The 19,678-nt window shown below is 43.9% G+C and overlaps 1 protein-coding gene across 2 annotated transcripts in view; it reads left to right on the top strand.

Annotated features, from left to right (window-relative positions):
* The window catches only part of STXBP1 (syntaxin binding protein 1), a 229,372-nt gene that overhangs the window by 91,195 nt on the left and 118,499 nt on the right, over positions 1-19,678 (top strand). For both annotated transcript variants that reach the window (XM_069609688.1, XM_069609689.1), the window contains exon 2: positions 17,371-17,420. In XM_069609688.1, coding sequence (XP_069465789.1) covers positions 17,371-17,420 — 50 coding nt within the window. The remainder of the gene's footprint in view (positions 1-17,370; positions 17,421-19,678) is intronic.

Raw genomic sequence — 19,678 nt, 5'->3', positions numbered from 1 at the left:
GCCAGACGAGACGCCCACTGGCTACCAGTCAAAGAGCGCATACTGTTCAAGACCCTCACTATCACCCAAAGAGATGCCTCTCTCAGTCGGCACTCCCGTATCTGTCAGAACGAATTTGCAAGGTGCCCGCCAACATAACTATATGACCACAGCCTTTTGATGTCACACTTGTGTCAGCTCTGTGAGAAGCACCCAGTCCTGACAGAACCGCTGTGTATTGATGTCTGGTCTGACTGTCTCCACAGCTGCTATGTGGGACAACATTCAGCCTACTCCCTTTTGATCCTCTGTTGGAAGGACAACACCTTCCTCCCGGGGCACAGCCACCCTCACCAGGAGATCTCCTGGGAATTGGCACTTCAAAGGCAGAACTGATATAACAAAGCCACACTCACACCAGTTTACTGACCACTGGAGGCCCCTTGGACGTCAGTAGGCATGGGAAGGGGCAGAGAAGCTAGAACGGAGAGGTTGGCTTAGGGAGGGGTTTCCTGTTCTTGGTTTTTGTTAGGGCTCTCTACCAATTCCTGTCCCCTCATTTCATGCAATGCAAGGCACTCTGGGAATGATGTCAGAAGGAAAATGCTACTTATTAGCACAGCCTGCATTGGACCCTTTACAGGAGACGTGCTTTGGACCATTCCCAAGTCACTTTATAAGGAGAGGAAATCCTCTCCTTCATTGATTCATCTTTGGGCTCTCAAGACAAGTAGAAGTATTCACGGGACCACTGTTGGAAATACAGCCTATTCCAAAGTTCTCTGCCATAGAGGTGACGAGAGAAGGAATCCAAGGCAGAGGCAAGCTGTGCTCCGCAGCCATCCCAATGGCACATTTGGTGTGACACTGCTTTGAGCAAAGTCTCTGCAACAGGGAAACTTTTATCCAGGAACGTACCTACTCTAGATAGCAGATCCATGGAAGTGTGCTGTATGATCCTTCCTGGCTGAGAAGTACAGAAAACCAATTATCTTGACTCTGGGGTCAACCACAGAACCAGGAAAGTGATACCTGGCTCTCCCTGTATCTCCAAATTATATCAAAATTGGTTCGGGCACCTTTGACGCCATCCAAGCCGCTGCGCGGTAACCGGCAGAGTCCTCTCTGACCTTGAAGCTCGACTGCCTCTGCATCTCTGAGGTTTGCTCAATGCCGACACAAAAGCTCTGCTGTCTCCGCATCTGAGACCCTCGAGACTTCTAGCATCCCCAACTTGACAGCACCACCTGGTGACCACCTGATGTTGCTGCAGTACCTGATGCTGTTTTGAGCCAGTCAATCCCACTCACTGACAAAGTCCATTCTTCACTTCTCTGCACCTGAGGCCACCACGTCTTCAAACACTGCCGACCCAACATCGCCTGCCACTCCCAGGGTCTTTAACCCACAAGCCAATGCTACTGTTGAACAGCACTGTATCGTTGGACCTGGTGCTGCCACTCCCAGATTCCATACCGAGCTGGCACCGAAAGCACTCTGACTCCTGGTTCGACACTGAAAAACATGTACCAATGCTGTTGATCCTCAAAGAAAAGAAGATAAGTTATTTAAAGAGGCCCTTTCCCCCGGTCCACTGTTTTGGGACCGTAGGGCCTTTTAAGCTTTTCTACAAGAACCTATTCTTGAATTATTGACATGTTTGCCAAGTCTCTTTCCTGAACACATCTGCTTATTAACCCAGAATGCCCTTTCACACAATGTTTTGCATTCTCTGTGTTACTTTCACAAGGGTGGGTTTCTAGTGTTTTAGTGAGTTTGTGTCATTTTTTTTTAAAATTAAAGTTCCTATATTTTTCTAGAACCTTGATTGGGCATTCTTTTTTTTATTTTGGAATAATTTCACTAAAGCGGTTTAGATTGCTACAGTTATCAGCTCCCACCCCTCCTGAAGATATAGCCTGCCATTACCCCATGCTACCAGAAGAGTTGAAGGAAACTGTTCCACCTGCGCCTGTTTAAACCTTATGATTCACTGCTGGTTTAGTAGTGGTGTGGGGCAGAGTATGTAGTTTAGCCACTTGCCAGTAGTCATTTCATCACAGGGGTACTATAGACATCACTCTGCGGCAACTGAACAATCATTATACAAAGGTTTTCGATACAGTTCAAATGCAACCTCTTCAAATGCAAAAAAACGTGGTGTTTTAAAGCTGACTGCCATCCAGCACATTGTTAATGTTCAAGAATGAGATAATCTGGATGGGTGCTGCTGGTTTTCTCTATCACAACCCAGGAATCATTTACCCTTCAACTTTAATATATGTTAATGCTTATCTGTTTAGGAGTTAGGGCCCGAACACTACAGCCCCCTTGGCAAGTGACAGTTTCAATCATTCCAATAAGAATGCTAAGGACGTGGACCTGACTGGACCAAATTGAGGTGCTTTGGGGCCAAAGTATGAGTAAGGTGGCAATGGTAAATACAAAAAAATGCGCTTTTAAATACCTCCTATTTTTAAAATACTACCTAATTATGTGTTGGTATCTCATGGGTTATTTAAGGCAAGGAATACATCAAAGGTATCATACTTTGTGAAGAGCTGAGTAGTGCTCCTTCATTATTTTCCTTATATTGGGTACATTTGTCTATGCAAGAATGCATTGGGTACTGACTGGTGTTTCCAGTCAATTTCCCGTATGTAGCTTCTCTTCAAACTTTCTAAAGTGAATTTGATCTCGTTTTGCATCCCAAGAGGCCCACCATTGGCATCAAGTGGTAAAGAATGTACCTTCAGGATCACGGAATTGGCAGTGGTGAAATGCTGTATATTTCTTAGTCCTTGGAGACCCTTTTAATACGTAGAGATTAAGATTACTCAAATCTCTGTCTAATAGGTTGACCGCTAACTGTGGAGTGTTATCAGTCTTTGTCATCAACCCAGGAAGGGGCTACGTGCCCTACCCACCGACTGTGCCTCACTCATTGGGCAGGAATTAAATATGGGTTGTTTTAGTGCTTTTATACTGTAACCACACTTGGGGTTTTCTGGAAATGTCTGGGGCCTCAGAATCTGAACTGTCCTTTTTGGTCTTTTTGTTTCTATTGTTTGAAATAATGCAAGCACATTTAGAAGTGCCAGGGTATTGCAGGGATAATTGCCTCTGAAATAAGTGTCATTTGCTCAGGATCATTGCAACGTTGCACACATCATCTCTTCAAATTCTCTGGACATCTTCAAATATTCTCCATTGCAAATCTTAACAAACAACTATAGGCTCATAGACTCAGTTGGTTTGATACCATGTAATCTTTCTTTTGTGGTTTCCTCAACATTCTGGGTCTCTCGGCTCTCTGTTCACTCTGCTTCTAAATCTCTCTTTTCCTTCCATTCTACCTTTTGGTCTCCATCTCTCCTTCATCCTTCAAGGTCTCTATTTATCTTTGTAATCTTCCTGTGAGTGTCTCTCCTACAACCACCAGCTCACTAAATGTCTCTGTCCTCCTAATACCCCCTCTCACTGTCTCACTGCTCCCTCTCTCTGTCTGTCTCTCTCCGATCCCCACTATCTCTCTAGGTCTTTATCTCGCATTTGTATCACTACTATAATTCTCTGTTCCCATTAGACTTTTAGATCTCTGTCTCTCCTCCCAACAATGCCCAATAGGTACATCTTCCCTGCCATGATCAATGCTGTAGCCAAAACTCTCCTCTGTGTTTTTCTCTTTCCTGCCATCACTGCTGTAGGCCAACCTTTACTCCGTGTCTGCTTAGTTGCTCTTTTTCCTTGTGAGACCCCTATACGCCTTATCTATGTCACTGCCTCTCCTACTCCACATATTATATATTTTCTCTCCTTCCAACATCCATATCTACCTATTTTCTTTCCTCCAACTATAGCTCTTTCCTCCTAACATTCATCAAAGTCTTCTAACACTTTTGGTGGTACTTAATCACCCTTCTCAAAATCAGTGTGTTTTTTCCTCTTTATCTTCTCTTTGCTGACACCTCTCCCTTCTACACAACATACCTCTACATCACTGTCAGTTGTCCTCTTTCCAACCTGCACTCATACAGGTCTCTTTTTCTCCATTGCAAAAGACAGTGGGTCTTTCTCTGTTGAAGACCCTGCTTTACCTGCCCATCCCCTAACAGCTGTATAGATCCATCAAGAACATTAATTTGTCTTCCATGCCTCCTCCAGATATCTGCCTTTGCAGCATCCCTCAAGCGGGCTTGAAGGGAGAACCCCTAGTAGTGGGACACAATGCAGATGTTTTGATTTAATAAGCTTGGGTGTTGATTAGATGCAGTGTGTGCTATTTGTTGGTGTAGACATACCATGGGAGGAAGGATAGCTCAGGGGCAACACGTTTGCCTTGGAAGTAAGACAACGCAGCGCAACACAGGCTCAAATCCCAATCCTGTTCTTAGAAACCGCTCCTAGTAGTAAGCATGTTATAAAAGAATAAAGATACATTATAAATGATGTTCTCAGACAATCATCATCTCTGAGGGACAAGGATAACTTATTATTGACTTGGCCACGACTCATGGTCTTTCCCATTGAGTGAGGCACAGTAAGTGTATGGCACCACTCTCCTTCCTGGTTTGATGCCAGAGATGGATCATCCCACAGTTAGCCTTAAAGCTCTGAGACATAGGTTGCTATAATCTTAAAATATAGGTATTAAGAGGGTCACCAAGAACAGCGTTGGTGGACCACACCGGATGCACAATGAGGTAAAATGCAGTATAGAAATAAGGAAGAAAAGAGGGGTGGTCAGTCAAAAGGCCGAATAAAAAATATCGAATGACAAAAATATTGGAAAAAAAATATCTAATTTTTTATTTATTTATTTATATGTATTTTTGGGGTCAGGTAAGTAAAAAAAGGGGGTAAAATAAAAAAAATGAAAAAAGGGGGTTTGGGGGCTTTGAGGGGGAACCCAGGGGGGGAACCCAGGGGGGGAACCCACCCATTTCGAAAAAAAAACGTATTGAAAAAAAAATGTGATTTTTTTTTTGTTTAGATTTTTTGGTTCGACCTTTTTTTTCGAGATTTCTTTTTGGTCTTTTCACTATAAACCGAAAAGAGGCATATAGAAAATGGTCTGCTACCACCCATTAGTACCGCAATGCATTCTTGGACAGGCAATTGTACCCAATGTTAACATTGAAAAAGAAAGGACCTCCACATTCCCTTGTCTTGCTTGGTTATAATACCATGTGATATTCGGATTACACGAGAGGATGACCCTGTGCATTTAAGATGTCCAAGTATGATCTTGTTTTTTAAGGTCGGACAATGATGTCTGTATTTTGAGGATCCCAAGAGTGCAGGGTTCTGTGCATAGACGGACTGGAAAAGAGGAATCTTGCAAAGTGAAGGCCTGGGTGTTGAAAATCTGTGGGCCTTAATGCCTATAGTTCTGGTCCCTCTAAAGAAGGTCAATCTGTGGACTTAGGTCTCACTGAAAGTGGTATCCTTTCATAGAAACACACATAAAAAAGTGTAGTGTATTGGTGTCTGTGTCCACAGATGATGAGTGCGCGTAGTTAGAGGAGTCCAGAGTGACTAACACTACTCCTACTTCTGGTCAATATGGCAGATGCACTGCCAAGTGCAGCAATAGACGATGAAATTATTACCTTATTTAATGGCACTCCGTTTATCGACCTCTGAAACATGAAGGGCTGAGCTCGCCCTCCTGGGATATAAACCTGTAAAGTGCAGGCTTTCCCCCCTGGTAAAGGTGAGTTCTTACAAGTGAGCTTTAGTGTAGAGATTAGCTACCTTGGCGTGGTGGAAGATTAATGGATGACCATAGAGCTGTGCATCTCATTGGACAGTATTCAAGCATGCATGGCACAGCAGTATAAAGAAGCTATATCCCCTTTAGTGGGATGTGTTTGAGGACCCAGGTACACTCTACACTGAAGGCCTGGCTCAATATGCATAATTGTCCCCCTGTCCCCCTGAAAGAAGTCCCAAATGACAGAGTCTAAAAGGTGCACAGGATTCTACACCTCGTACTTGGAAATGGAAACACCATATAAAGTTTTTTGTTGTCTTGTGTCTTCCTTAGTAGGAATATAGTCAATAAACTGCATCTAGGAGAGTAGACCTTGGAGAGGTCTGTTAGAGCCAGGCTAAAGGGTGACCATGTAATGAGTCATTTACAACCTCTTTCTCTGTACATATTTACAATGTTCACACTGAATGACAAATCTGCATGAAGTAATGCTTATGTTTTTTGGAAACTCTCCCTCACATTTGAAAACAATTAACACTGTTGGGACTACATTGGGATCTGTACCATTCTCAAATCATGAGATTATTTGCATCGGCATGAAATAATGCTTTTGATTTTGGGAACTCTCCCTCACATGTATAAATAATTTACCCCGTTGGGACTATACTGCTATCTGTACCTTTCTCTAATCATGAGATAACTTGTATTGTGCTCTGTGAACCCTACTTGTGTCTTTGCTTACGTTGTTCACAGTATTTTTAATTTATGTGTATGTTTTCAAAAAGAGTGTGTCAGCAATAAGTAAAAAAAACAGACTTTCACTAACTATATTGAGTGCCTAACTGCATTTTCTACACAGCAGTGCATTAGATGACAGTAAATAATATGCTGCCATTGTGCTGTATATGAAAGTAAATTTGTATTTGAACAATTTGCAAAGGAATAGTATTTTTACAGGCAGGACCTCACGCAGAAGGGTCCACTTATTTTTACATTGATCAGCGCAACAGTCTCCATATTCTAGTGGCCTAGACTTTTCTTTCCGATAGTGAGTTTAGCTTGGCATGCAAAAGTCCCAGAGAAGGTGGTGACATTTCAACTACAGAGCCATGTTGAGGGACACCATTTTTAGAGGTTTATCAATCTAGTATTCGCCCAGCACATTGGACAGAGATAGCCATATTGGCAGTGTGGGAGGACATTTGAAAATTCGTTCTTGAGGGTACCTGCCTGCTACTTGTTACGTTGGATCTTTCAACAGCGTTTGATACTGTAGTGAGCATGACATCTTGTTTCTTAGGCTGTCTGAAATAGCAGGATTAGCCCAGCAGGCATCGGGTTGGTTCCATTAATTTCTGAAGGACTGCACCTGACAAGTTAATATGGGTGGCTGTCCCTCTGATCCTCTCCCTGTTTATTACAGTGTAGCCCAGGGTTTCTCCTTGTCGCTGCTGCTTTTTAACAATTACATCCTGCCTCTGATATCCGTTTTCCCTAATTTTGGTCTTCATTCTCATTCATAAGCTGATAACCCACAGATTTACTTATGTGTCAATAATGCTGCAGATTCCTTACACAACATTTTGGATTGTATGAACGAAGTTAAACAGTGGATGGTTCTCAACAGAATACAACTTAAAAGAACAGAAACGGAGAATCTACTCAATGAGCAGTCTAGACGGTATCAGGTACTATTATCCCCATATGTAATGTTGCCATACATATAATCGCTGGGAAATGGCATAGGCAACATTATATATGGGGACAATATATGTGGTAAATGGGAGCGGGCTTGTGGGGGTGTCCCCCGGTCCTCTTTAATAATGTTGACACAAAAAAACGGCCCCATTCTTGTATGGCGAACATTTTGCGGGGACATTATCACATGAACCGTCTAGACTACCCATTCTCTCCTACTCTTTTTGGACTTCCAAACTGTTTTGCTCTCAAAACCTAAGAACCTTGGTTGCTTTTGGCAATCAAATCTGGGTTTTGTAGCCCAGGTTGGGCTATTGTTAGATCTTTCTTTTACAGACTCTCTCTTTGTCTATTCGTTTTGCCTTGTATCCCTGCAGATGATCAACCAAGTATAGCTGCGGCAAATTGGAGTATGCCAATGTGGTTCTAACTAGTATTCCACACCAGCAGCTGCCCCATCCCAGGCTGCACGAAATGCTGCAGTCATATTGGTTTTTCATTGACTTAAATATGCTTTGATTTCTCACTTGCGTAGATCCTTGCACTCGTTGCCAGTGAAGCAAACAATATAATTTAAAATCTCTGCTTAGTCTTTAAATGCCTGCATGGCCTACCACCACCCTACCTCTCAAAATGGATTCCCAAATATCAACCATCACATACTCTCCGTTCTGCATGATAACATCTGCTGGTTGTCCTAAGACCTTGCTTTGCGCATTAGGGAGACATGTTTTTCTCTGTCCTGTTGATGCTCTTCCTCCTTTTCGTAAAGCCATTAAGACACACCTCTTGAATTGATGGTTTCTTTTCTGTTCTTTTTCTATATGCTCTTGTACAGTTTTATGTTTTGGTGTGAACATCTGTGTCCAGATGCAGTTTATTCTGCCTGGTGTCTGTGCATTACAAATACAAATAAAAAATAAAAATACTCCCACTATCTTCTATCTGTTTCCATTTTATGGACAGGTAGTACCTTCCTGGCTTCCTCCCAGAACCCCTGGAGTTCAAAACACAAAAGGGGGTAGCATAGTTTTAAAATTGAAGGAAAATGTCTTCATAAACTACCAGTCCCCATAATCCTCTGGGCTTGAGTAATCCTGATCTGTCCCATTTGCCCAATCAGGCTCTGGCAATACCTATAAGAGAGACTCCTTGCCAGCCCAACTCCTCTTTCTTTGGCAGCCAATACCAATGTAAGTGAAACCCCAACAGTCAACTTGAACCAACTGAAGAACTCGCACAAACCACTGTGCTGAAGCTTCACCCATTTGACGACGATAAGTCCTCCTTCCCGAACTTAATCCCCCATGTCTCTTCACTTCCACTCAAGTCGCCTTTTGCTCCTCTCCTGGAAGAAACAGAGACGCTATTATAAGGGTTGGTCCTACGTCAACATACTCATTAGTACAGTTAACAGTACGCTCATCAAACATTAGGGTGGGATATAATGCTCGCCTCCTTGTCTTTAATAGAATCAAGACTACCCTGCGCTGTAAGCCTGGGCAATCTTCATTCTATGTCGAGACAGGAGGCGAGCATTTTGCTTACTCAAAGCTGTCAATCACTCTATTAGCTATCTGCGAAAAATAGGCTTAAAATAGAAGGTATTAAATGCTGATTCATTAGACCAGTCAGCTGATTTCATGATATCTTGCAAAGGTACGCCTGCTGCAAATGCCCTAGATACCATAGCGCCCCTTCGCTGAATGCACGCCATATTGGGATAAGTCAATACCTGCCCAGAGCATCACTTCTCTAACCCATCTCGCAATGGTGGCTGTCGCAACTGCGTGAAAAGCCTTCCTGCGAGCAATTAATAGCTGGGTGACCGCTCTCTGCCTCAATTCTGCTGTGGCTACCTCATGGTCTTTAAAACATTGTGCCACGCACAGCTTAGCACTATTGTGAAACTATGGGTAAGAAATAATCGTTGAGTCCGATTTAGTTCTATTTGCCACGTTAAAGGCTACCCTTTCTGGATAGAAAATCTTTCTGTCTATCTGCAGTGCTTTCACGTCCAAGACTCTCCTACATGCTATAAGGCATGAAAGCATGGCTAGTTTTCCTGTTAATTGGGATTGCGATAGGTCCCTATTGTCAGGCCAGGCCAGGCCAAAAACAGTTTGACCACTACTCATACGTCCCAGAGTACTGAATATTTGTGCTCGGGGGGTTTATGCATTTTCACCCCTTTCAGAAGACGCAGCACCGCCGGGTGCTCACCTATCAGCTTCCCTTCCACCTTGTCGTGGCCCGCTGATATCGCCAATCTGTACACGCCTATCGTTCTGTACGCTCAGTCATCTCCAAACCTCTGAGCTAAAAGTTTCAGCATATGCACTAAAGTGGCTGAAACAGGATTAACACCAAAACTTGAGCAGTATGCGGTCCAGCTCCTCCAAGCGGCACCATAGCTCCTGATGGTGGAAGGCGACCAGGAGTCCCTAATACAGTCGGCAGAAAGCTGTGAAATATCTGGCAGGTGTCATCATTGCCTGAAACCCTGCAAGCCATCAGGCGCAGGGTGCCCTCCGCTACGAGCGGGTAAAACTGGTTCCTCCTGTGAGGAAGCACTCTCGGGAAATCCATAGAAAGTTCCATCACTACTGGAAACCACGGCTCAGACTTCTACATCGGAACTAGGAGCACTAGCTCTGCCTGCTCTCTTCGTACTTTCACGCATCTAACAGTATAAACGCAGACGCGTTTGCGCTTCACACAATATAAACAGAGAGCAAATCCGACATTATCATGCCATCATAACGTTTTAGAAAAAGGTACTTATCTTGTGGAGCAGCAACAAAGAAAAAGGCATTGGGCTGGCAAGGAGTCTCTCTTACAGGTATTGCCAGAGCCTGATTGGGCAAATGGCACAGATCAGTTCTACTCAAACCCAGAGAATTATGGGTACTGGTAGTTTAGGAAGACATTTTCCTTCAGTTTTATGCTACCCCCTTTTATGTTTTGACCTCCAGAGGTTCTGGGAGGGAACAAAAGATGTGTTATCAAGTTTTAAAGAAAGTAAACATGTTTGAAGTTGAATTGCTGTGGGAGCAGTAATAAATAAGTAAAGCATGATGCTTGCCTCCTGTATCGACATAGAATACTTTTCTGCTTCAGTGAAATACACACTACATCCTGGACAATGAACATGCGTGTGTTTGTCTATTTAATTGAGAGCGAAGCAATGCTGTGCACGCAGGGAAGAATGGACATTATTTTATTTATTTAAATTCTTGTTACGCGCCACATGTCCATGGGCCTCGGCGCACAGAAAACGAAAACAAGACAAACATTAAAAGACTGAAGCAGAGGAAGTGTGGAAAAGTTGTAAGATTACTCTATGTTAAAAAGGTGAGTCTTTATAGCTCTTTTAAAAAGAGGGTAGTTTTGAGCCTGGCTTATTTCAGGTGGAAGTACATTCCTTAGGGGAGGACCCTGGAAATCGAGAATGGTACCTCCAAATTTAGCGATTTTGAATCTGGGGGAAGCAAGTACTGTAGCAGTAGAGGAACGAAGGTTCCTGCCGGTTGTCCTGACTTTGATGCGTTCTAACAAATATAAGGGACTGCTTAAGGACACACACTTGTGTGTCATTGTTAACACTTTATGTGTTATTCTGTGTTTTACTGGAAGCCAATGTAGCTTCTTTCTGTAGGTGGAAATGTGAGTGTGGCGCGATTGGTTAAAGATGGTGCGCACAGCATTATTCTGAGCCACCTGCAAAGATTGTATGTTGGCAGCGGTGGTGCCGGACAACAGGCTGTTACAATAATCTAATCTAGAATTTATCAACGCGGTGGACAGAAGTGCACAGTTTTCAGTTGTTATGAATGGGAGAATATAGTGTATTCGCTTATTAATCAGTCCACAGCTAGATCAAATGCTGGAGATGATGGGTTTCATGGATAGTTTGTCATGTAGAATGACACCTAATGTTTTTCCTTTCCTTTGGACCATGATGACATTGTCCACGAGAGTGAAGTTGGCATAGTCTGTGGCTAACTTGTTTCGGGTGTTCTTAGAGGATACTATCATGAGTTCTGTTTTATTGTTATTCAGGTCCAAGGAGTTGTAGGCCATCCAGTCCTGGATGGCTTTCTAGATGGTATTGATAGTTTCAGCATCTTTTTTATAGTGACCGCTCAGCTGGATGACAATCTGAGTGTCCACGTAGGTTGTATATTGAACACCTAATTAATTTAGGAGATCCGGTAGTGGTCGTATGTACAAGTTGAAAAGCAGAGGCGACAGGCATGAGCCCTGTGGAACATCGCAGGTTTGTGAGATCTGAATGGAGGGATTATTACCCACACAGACCCTTACCATGCAAGGGCCCAAGAAGGACGCTATCCATTTCTATGCCAATCTGGAGCAATTTGCGTCCTCTCCAAGCCTAACTATGGAATTAAATAGAAGAGATCCAGATATCTGGCCCTTAAAATAGAAATGTATTTAAAAATAAAAAATGGCGCGGGAATCTATCAATTATGCATTGCCCCATGTCTGTGATTTGCATAGCGCAGGAATCTATCAGTGATGCATTGCCCCATGTCTGTGTCTTGCGTAGCACAGGAATCTATCAATGATGCATTGCCCCATGTCTGTGACTTGCGGAGCACGGGAATCTATCAATGATGCATTGCCCCATGTCTGTGACTTGCGGAGCACGGGAATCTATCAATGATGCATTGCCCCATGTCTGTGACTTGCGGAGCACGGGAATCTATCAATGATGCATTGCCCCATGTCTGTGACTTGCGGAGCACGGGAATCTATCAATGATGCATTGCTCCATGTCTGTGACTTGAGTAGCACGGGAATCTATCAATGATGCATTGCCCAATGTCTGTGACTTGCGGAGCACGAGAATCTATCAATGATGCATTACCCCATGTCTGTGACTTGCGGAGCACAGGAATCTATCAATGATGCATTGCCCCATGTCTGTGACTTGCGTGGCACGGGAATCTATCAATGATGCATTGTCCCATGTCTGTTACTTGCATGGCACGAGAATCTATCAATGATGCATTACCCCATGTCTGTGACTTGCGGAGCACAGGAATCTATCAATGATGCATTGCCCCATGTCTGTGACTTGCGTGGCACGGGAATCTATCAATGATGCATTGTCCCATGTCTGTTACTTGCATGGCATGGGAATCTATCAATGATGCATTGCCCCATGTCTGTGACTTGCGGGGCACGGAAATCTATCAGTGATGCATTGCCCTATGTCTGTGACTCGCGTAGCACAGGAATCTATCAATGATGCATTGCCCCTATGTCTGTGACTTGCGTAGCACGGGATTCTATCAGTGATGTATTGCCCCATGTCTGTGACTTGCGTAGCACGGGAATCTGCATATTGACTGGACTAACACACCATGGGATTCCTTCTCTGCTGTGGAATTGTTCTCTTCTGTTTACAGTACGATTTTGTATTTTAAAAATGCATATGTTTACACATTTCCTGCTGCTGGAAAGTGCCCCTTTCTATAGATGGCCTATGTGTCTCTCTGCTTTTTTAGAACGGTGTTTCCATGTAAAAATAAAGTATCCTGGCAGGGAGGGTGTTCAGAAGACATGATTCTCTGCATGAAGTCTCCCGATAGGCTGGGCGGTGTCAAATCAATGTTTGGGAAGGTGGTATGTTTTCATCCCTTTTAGCCCATTTCCCCTCTAAGAAATACCACGCTCTGGAGTTTCTGTGACACCACCACGTCAGAGCCATACCGCCATCCACCACCCAGTACATTGCCACCCGCACCTCCCTGCTACACTACCTCCCAAAAAACCCTCTGTTTTCCGTCCTTAATACAAAACCCACCACAGAACATGTACCCAGTCAGATACACAGAACCACACGGCAGACGTATATCACACATAACCCATAGCACTTACACACATCACACATGAGAAAGACACACATGCTTCTCCCTCCCTCTTCCCATCCAATCATCCTTCCCAATACTCTCTCGCAGCTCGTCCTCCTTCTCCCAATCCCTGATCGCAGCGGGGACACGAGACACGTTTCTCTCCACTGCTGCACCCTCCTTTCATCACACTTCCAGCAGCCCCCTCCCTCCCCCACCATCCCTCACACACACGAACACTCGAGAAAACCACTCCATTTACTGGCATGTCTGCTTGCAAACACTTTACCAGCCTCCCCCGTGCATATCAACGAAGCCACGTAAGACTTCTCCATTTTAGAGGTACGTGATCACGCAAACACCAACATTGTCCCATATAACAGAAAGTTTGCATTTGTGCAACTGCAATTAGCACCAGGCCAAACATTACTGTAGTGCAATAAAGTAGTCATCGATGCATTTTTACATGAGGGCAAATTCCTTCCTATTTGTATTTGTGTTTTACATAGCGCAAACCTAGCTCAAGAACAACATGGTGCTGTGTTCAATGAACAAAGGGGCAGTTTACAATGGCTTTAGAGTGGGGGTAGAACTGGGGACAGAGTTGCCCAAGTCGCGCCTGATAATGCCATGAATAGCAGGGTGTTGAGTTCTTTCCTGATCAGCAGGAGCTTTGGAGCCGTCCAGCTTGCCACCACGGTGTGTTCCAGAATGTCGAGGCTAAGCTGGAGAAGGACTGTTTCTTGGTCTATTCACAGAAAGCTAGTACCATTTCCAGTCTAGCACTGGTCTGGCTCCTAAAGGAGTGTGTTCTAATGAAGGTGTTAAGTTTGTACACAAGTTACAAGGGCGACTGCACAGTGGTTGCCTTGTAGGTGATACAGATTTTCTTTTAAATGACCTTGGCAAGCGCAGGGAGCCAGCGAAGGTCACGCGGGGTGGAGCTGATGTGGGCACCTTTTTTGAGAGCCAGTGATAAAGCAGGAACCAGCGTGATGCACTTCTTTTAGGGGGCCAGTTGTACTGTGGGGGGATGTTATCGCCGTCAATGTGTGCAATCAGAAGAGCCTGTAGAGGGGTCCGGAGGTCCTGGGGAGGGAAGTAGAGCTTAATCTTGTGGAGCAGTGTGATCTAATACCATGGGGCCTGAGCTTTCTTTGTGGAGCAGTGTGATCTACTACCCTGCGGCCTGAGCTTTCATTGTGGAGCAGTGTGATCTACTAGCATGCAGCCTGAGCTTTCTTTGTGGAGCAGTCTGATCTAGTACCCTGTGGCCTGAGCTTCTTTGTGGAGCAGTGTGATCTACTTCCCTGCGGCCTGAGCTTTCTTTGTGGAGCAGTGTGATCTACTACCCTGCGGCCTGAGCTTTCTTTGTGGAGCAGTGTGATCTACTACCATCCGGCCTGAGCTTTCTTTGTGGAGCAGTGTGATCTACTACCATGTGGCCTGAGCTTTCTTTGTGGAGCAGTGTGATCTACTACCATGCGGCTTGAGCTTTCTTTGTGGAGAAGTGTGATCTACTACCATGCGCCCTGAGCTTTCTTTGTGGAGCAGTGTGATCTGCTACCATGCGGCCTGAGCTTTCTTTGTGGAGCAGTGTAATCTACTACCATGCGGCCTGAGCTTTCTTGTTGATGTGCTGCTGAAAGGAGATGTTGTTCAAGAAGAACCAGAGGGAGTTGACGGACAGGGCCTTAGTGCTATGACCAGGGCAAATATTCCCCTGGTGTCAAAGTGCATTGAAAGAATATTTTCACTTGGGCAGATTTTGCTCTGGTGCAACTTGCACCGATGACAAATGTCTGTAAAATCGCCCGTTGTTTCCACCATTAAAACCACAAAATACACATTATAACGTGTCTGAGAGGGCTGTGGCCTTCTTTGCTCTCACCTCGTTTTCGTGGGAGTACCATTTCCATTGTTACTAAGCAGCCAGAAATATAGCTCGTTTAGTTGAGCGCGTGCTCTCTCTAGGTGATGCCATTCAGCCTGCAGGACACAGGTTCTAATCTTTGCAAGGCTGACTCCTCCCTTCATCCTTTGGCGGTTCATACATTGAATAACATTAAAGTTGGTAACAGTAGCACCTAGTAAATGCAGTGCTTTGAAGGTGAAGTAAGCAGTATATAAAACGTGATTTTATTATTCAAGAGAACCATTTGTAACCAGGTCTGGACTCCACGCAGTTAACTATCACTTATTCCAATGTTGCTACAAGTGCCCTGGCTGCTCGAAGAAGCCATTTTGGCAAAAACAAAGAATTAGGGAGGGGTGTGTTATCTCAGTGCTAAGAAATCATATTCCACCTTGGACAGCCTCGTGAATTTGAACTTTTGAGAAGCTGTGGGAGCTTCTGCTAGTACATCTTAAATCGTTTTAAATTTGTCATGGTGTTTCATATATTCTCCAAAACACAGTCTTGTATAATTGAATGAATAAGTCAAAATTGTGTCGTTGAAAATCATTCGTGACATATTTAATCAACTTTCGTATAACGAAATCCAATGGCGACCCTCTGTCTGTCCATAGATATGTTTCATTGTTGAGTGAATTCTTCACCAATCTCTGCAGATGCGACCTTAAATTAAAAAAAAAAATGTGGGTATAATTTATATGCGCATATTTCAATCTTACTAAGCTGCAACCCCAGTTTCCTGGTAGAAATGTAAATAGAGTTAGGGATTCAACAAGTGAGCGCCTGCCTCTTCTTTCTGATTTATTTGATTGGATTTCCCCAAATTGCTACGCTGCGATATATTATGGCTAGAGTTGTGGCATTGCAGGCTTTTATTAAGGGGCCTCTACATAATAAGTCAAAGCCTATTAAGTCATGTATTGCTTTCTGTGCCTTCATCGGCTGATCATTAAGGCCGGCGCCCCAAGATCGCTTCCACGTACCACAATAAGGAAAGTAGTTATTTCCTAGCCTGGTGCCACCAAGGATCCAGGCACCACAGCATGGACCAGCCCAAAAGACCATGGTTTTCTTCTCAAGTGTATTATCTATTAATGTGTTCTGTATTGCCCATTCCTACCTGCCCCTTGCAAAAAGACATTAATGGGGCTCATTACGAGTTTGGTGGTGTTTCGGCGCTAATACCACCGGATTACAAGCAGCTGTTTCGCAGTGTAAATCCCCCTGCATTTAGGACTTTTGGCGGAATTACCTCCAGCGGAATTACTGAGTGGTAATTCTACCGATTATTGGAGGTAAAGTGGAGGATCTACCTCTGGCCTGAAGCTGGAGGAAAGTCCTCTACTTTACTTACAAAGGTTTGAGGAATTACCACTGAGTAATTCCACTGGAGGTAATCCTGCCAAACTTGTAGTTTGGAGGTGAGGGAAAAAGTGAGGTAATGGAATTACCTCCACATTTGTCCCACACCACCAAACTTGAAATGAGGACCATTGCAACCTAATGTTTCATCAGGTAAATAAAACATTGTTTTTGCAACCATCAGTATGGAGATATTCTTTTGCGGGAAGGAGGGATGTGGTTTAAACACCCTATCCATTAAACTAACTGAAGAATAATCACACGATTAGAATGTAAGGATGGAGCCATGATCGAACCTGTTGCCTTTTGCAACGTATACACACGTGGGTTCCCCTGTAAAATGCCGAAGCCTGATATCTAGCATCTGCTTGAATATGTGTTGGAGATATTGTATGGTAACATATACATTTTGTAGAAGATTTTTGTTTTGATATATTGTAATATTGACAGCATGTTGGACATTTTAAATATGGGTGTGAAGGGAGGATGTGTATTCTCCAGATATTGTGGAGCAGGGGTCTACTACCTTTCCCTCTCCAGATATTTTGGACTTCAGCTCCCATCAGCCCACACCAGCATAGTCAATGGTGAAAGTTCATAGGTACTGTAGTCCATAACATCTGGAATCCTGCAGGTTGCTGACCCCTGTTGCAGAATGATCACAGTGATCTTCTATAAGGGGCAGCCGGTGCTCTATGACGCCATGTGCAGGGATGCATGATGAGATTCTTATGAAGGACCATGGTTTATGTCTTACATGCGCAAGATAATATTTTATTGATATTCCCTCTTACGTTTGTTCCTTGCCTTTTCCTTTGCAGAGATCATGCATGATGTCATCCGGAAGGTCAAGAAGAAGGGGGAGTGGAAGGTAAGAAGGGCTCATAAGTGGGGGGCGTGCACCCCTCCAAGGCAGCACAAATCAATATGGCACATTCATGCCCTCCTCTTCCAAGCTATGTCCAGCTAGTGCCAACATACATTTCTTATTTGCCATCCCTCAGCCTTCCACAGCAGTTCATGCCCATTCAAGGCAGCCAGCTTCAGACTCTGAGTGGGTCTTTTCCATGCAGTAAAGGGTTACAGCCTTTAGCATCAGCTGACCTTCACCTGTAGCAGCTTCACATGCTTCCATGCCAGAATGGGCGGTGATAAGACGTTTTTGCCACAGTGGATTTCATCGAGGTAGAAATCATCCATTTTTTACAATGGATTTTGCCAAAAATGTATGTAGGGGGTGGGTTTAGGTGTCAGGGGGGTTAAGAGGAGGGGTTGTAAGGGGTCTCCCCAATATATATTTGCGGTAAAATCTAAAATAAGTTAAATCATGATTTCTAACCATTGCTCTGCTATCGCCATCTTCACTCACCTCGTTACATGCTTCACTCTCATCTGTGGGATCAATGAATTTATCTGTTAAGCTAACGCAACACTTGTGTATAACGCACTTCCATTAAAGTTGGCAGTGTCATGCAAATGCAAGAAATCCTCCTAACCTTCATTAGTATCGAAATGCCATTCCATAACGCCCTGAGCTAATCCAGAAAATTGGCAAGCATTTCATTGGCAGGCTACACTCTCATGGTAGGGTCTTTTATCTGCCTCCAAGGTCGCTTGGGGCCTTTCATTAACTCACTCCCTTCCATGACAGCTTCACACCCATCTTTGGTAGCATCACACGAAAACGAGCTCAGCTTCACTCCTTACCTCTGCCAACACATGTCTATGGCAGATCTATCTCAATCTCACTGTTTTTCTTCCGACATGATCTGTACCACCTTCACATCCACTCAGATCTACAGCAGATTCTCTCTCTCTCTCTCTCTCTCTCTCTCTCTCTCTCTCTCGCGCTCTCTCGCTCTCTCGCTGTCTGCCTATCTCTCTCTCTCTCTGCTTCCACTCAATCTATGGTGCAAATTGACCTTGTATATGGCGGCTTCACAGCCATTTCTTAGCATCTTTACACCCAGTATAAAATGCAGCTTCACACCTTGTACATGGCGACTTTAAAGCCAGTTCTTAGCATCTTCAAAGCCAATATAAAGTGCAGCTTCACACCTTGTATATGATGGTTTCACATCCAGTTCTTAGCAGCTTCAAACCCAGAATAAAGTAAAGTCTTACTCTATGGCAGTTTCACTCTTTGTATATGGGGCCTTCACAGCCCATCCTTATCAGCTTTACAAATAGTATAAAGTTGCTGCTCACTCCGCCTGTGGCCTATTCACACCCTGCATAAAGTATCTTCCTACTCTTTCTATGGCAGCTTCGCACCTTGTATATGGCGATCCTAAGCAGCTTCACACAGAATATAACTTAGCTACCCACTTACTCTATGGCAGCTTCACACCATATAAAGCAGCTGCCAAATATATGGTGTCTTCACAGCCAGTTCTTAGTAGCTTCATGCCCAGTATGAAGTAGCTTCCTACTCTCTCTATGGAAGCTTCTCACATTGTATATGGTGGCATCATTACCAATCCTTATCAGCTTCACACCTAGTATAAACTAGCTTCCCACTAAACTCTGACAACTTCACACCCAGTATAAAGTGACTTCCCACTTACTCCATGACAACCTTTCACCTTGCATATGGCAGCTTTACAGCCAGTGCTTAGCAGCTTCACAACACTGTAAAAGTAACTTCCCACCCAATCTGTTTCAGCCTAATACTCTGTATAAAGTACTTTCCCATAAATCTATGCTGGTTTCAGAGCCAGTCCCTTCCAATTCTGGCGAAGGCATCTTAACACCCAGTAAAAAGTAGATTCCCGCAAAATCTATTTCAGCTTAACACCCAGTATAAACTAGCGGCTTCACACCTTGTATATGGTGGCTTCAAAGTCAATCCTTAGCATTTTCACAAACAATCTATAGCCCTTTTGCATTCCTTCTACAACAACTTCACCCACTTGTATGGTAGTTTCACCCAGAATGTATGATGTATGTCAGTTTCACCTCTTACGTAGCCTCATATCCATTTTATGGCAGATTCACACCAAATTTGTTTTTGCTTCATATTCAACACGGGGTGATTTAAATTCAACCTATTGAAGTCTCTCCTAATGGATTGGCAGATTGGCATTCAATGGTGGTTAGCTTCATGCACATTCTTGGAAGCCAGGACAG

The sequence above is a fragment of the Ambystoma mexicanum genome, chromosome 8 (genome assembly GCF_040938575.1).
Source record: "Ambystoma mexicanum isolate Mex_15411 chromosome 8, UKY_AmexF1_1, whole genome shotgun sequence".
Classification (NCBI taxonomy): domain Eukaryota; kingdom Metazoa; phylum Chordata; class Amphibia; order Caudata; family Ambystomatidae; genus Ambystoma; species Ambystoma mexicanum.
This window is presented reverse-complemented; position numbering and strand designations above follow the sequence as displayed.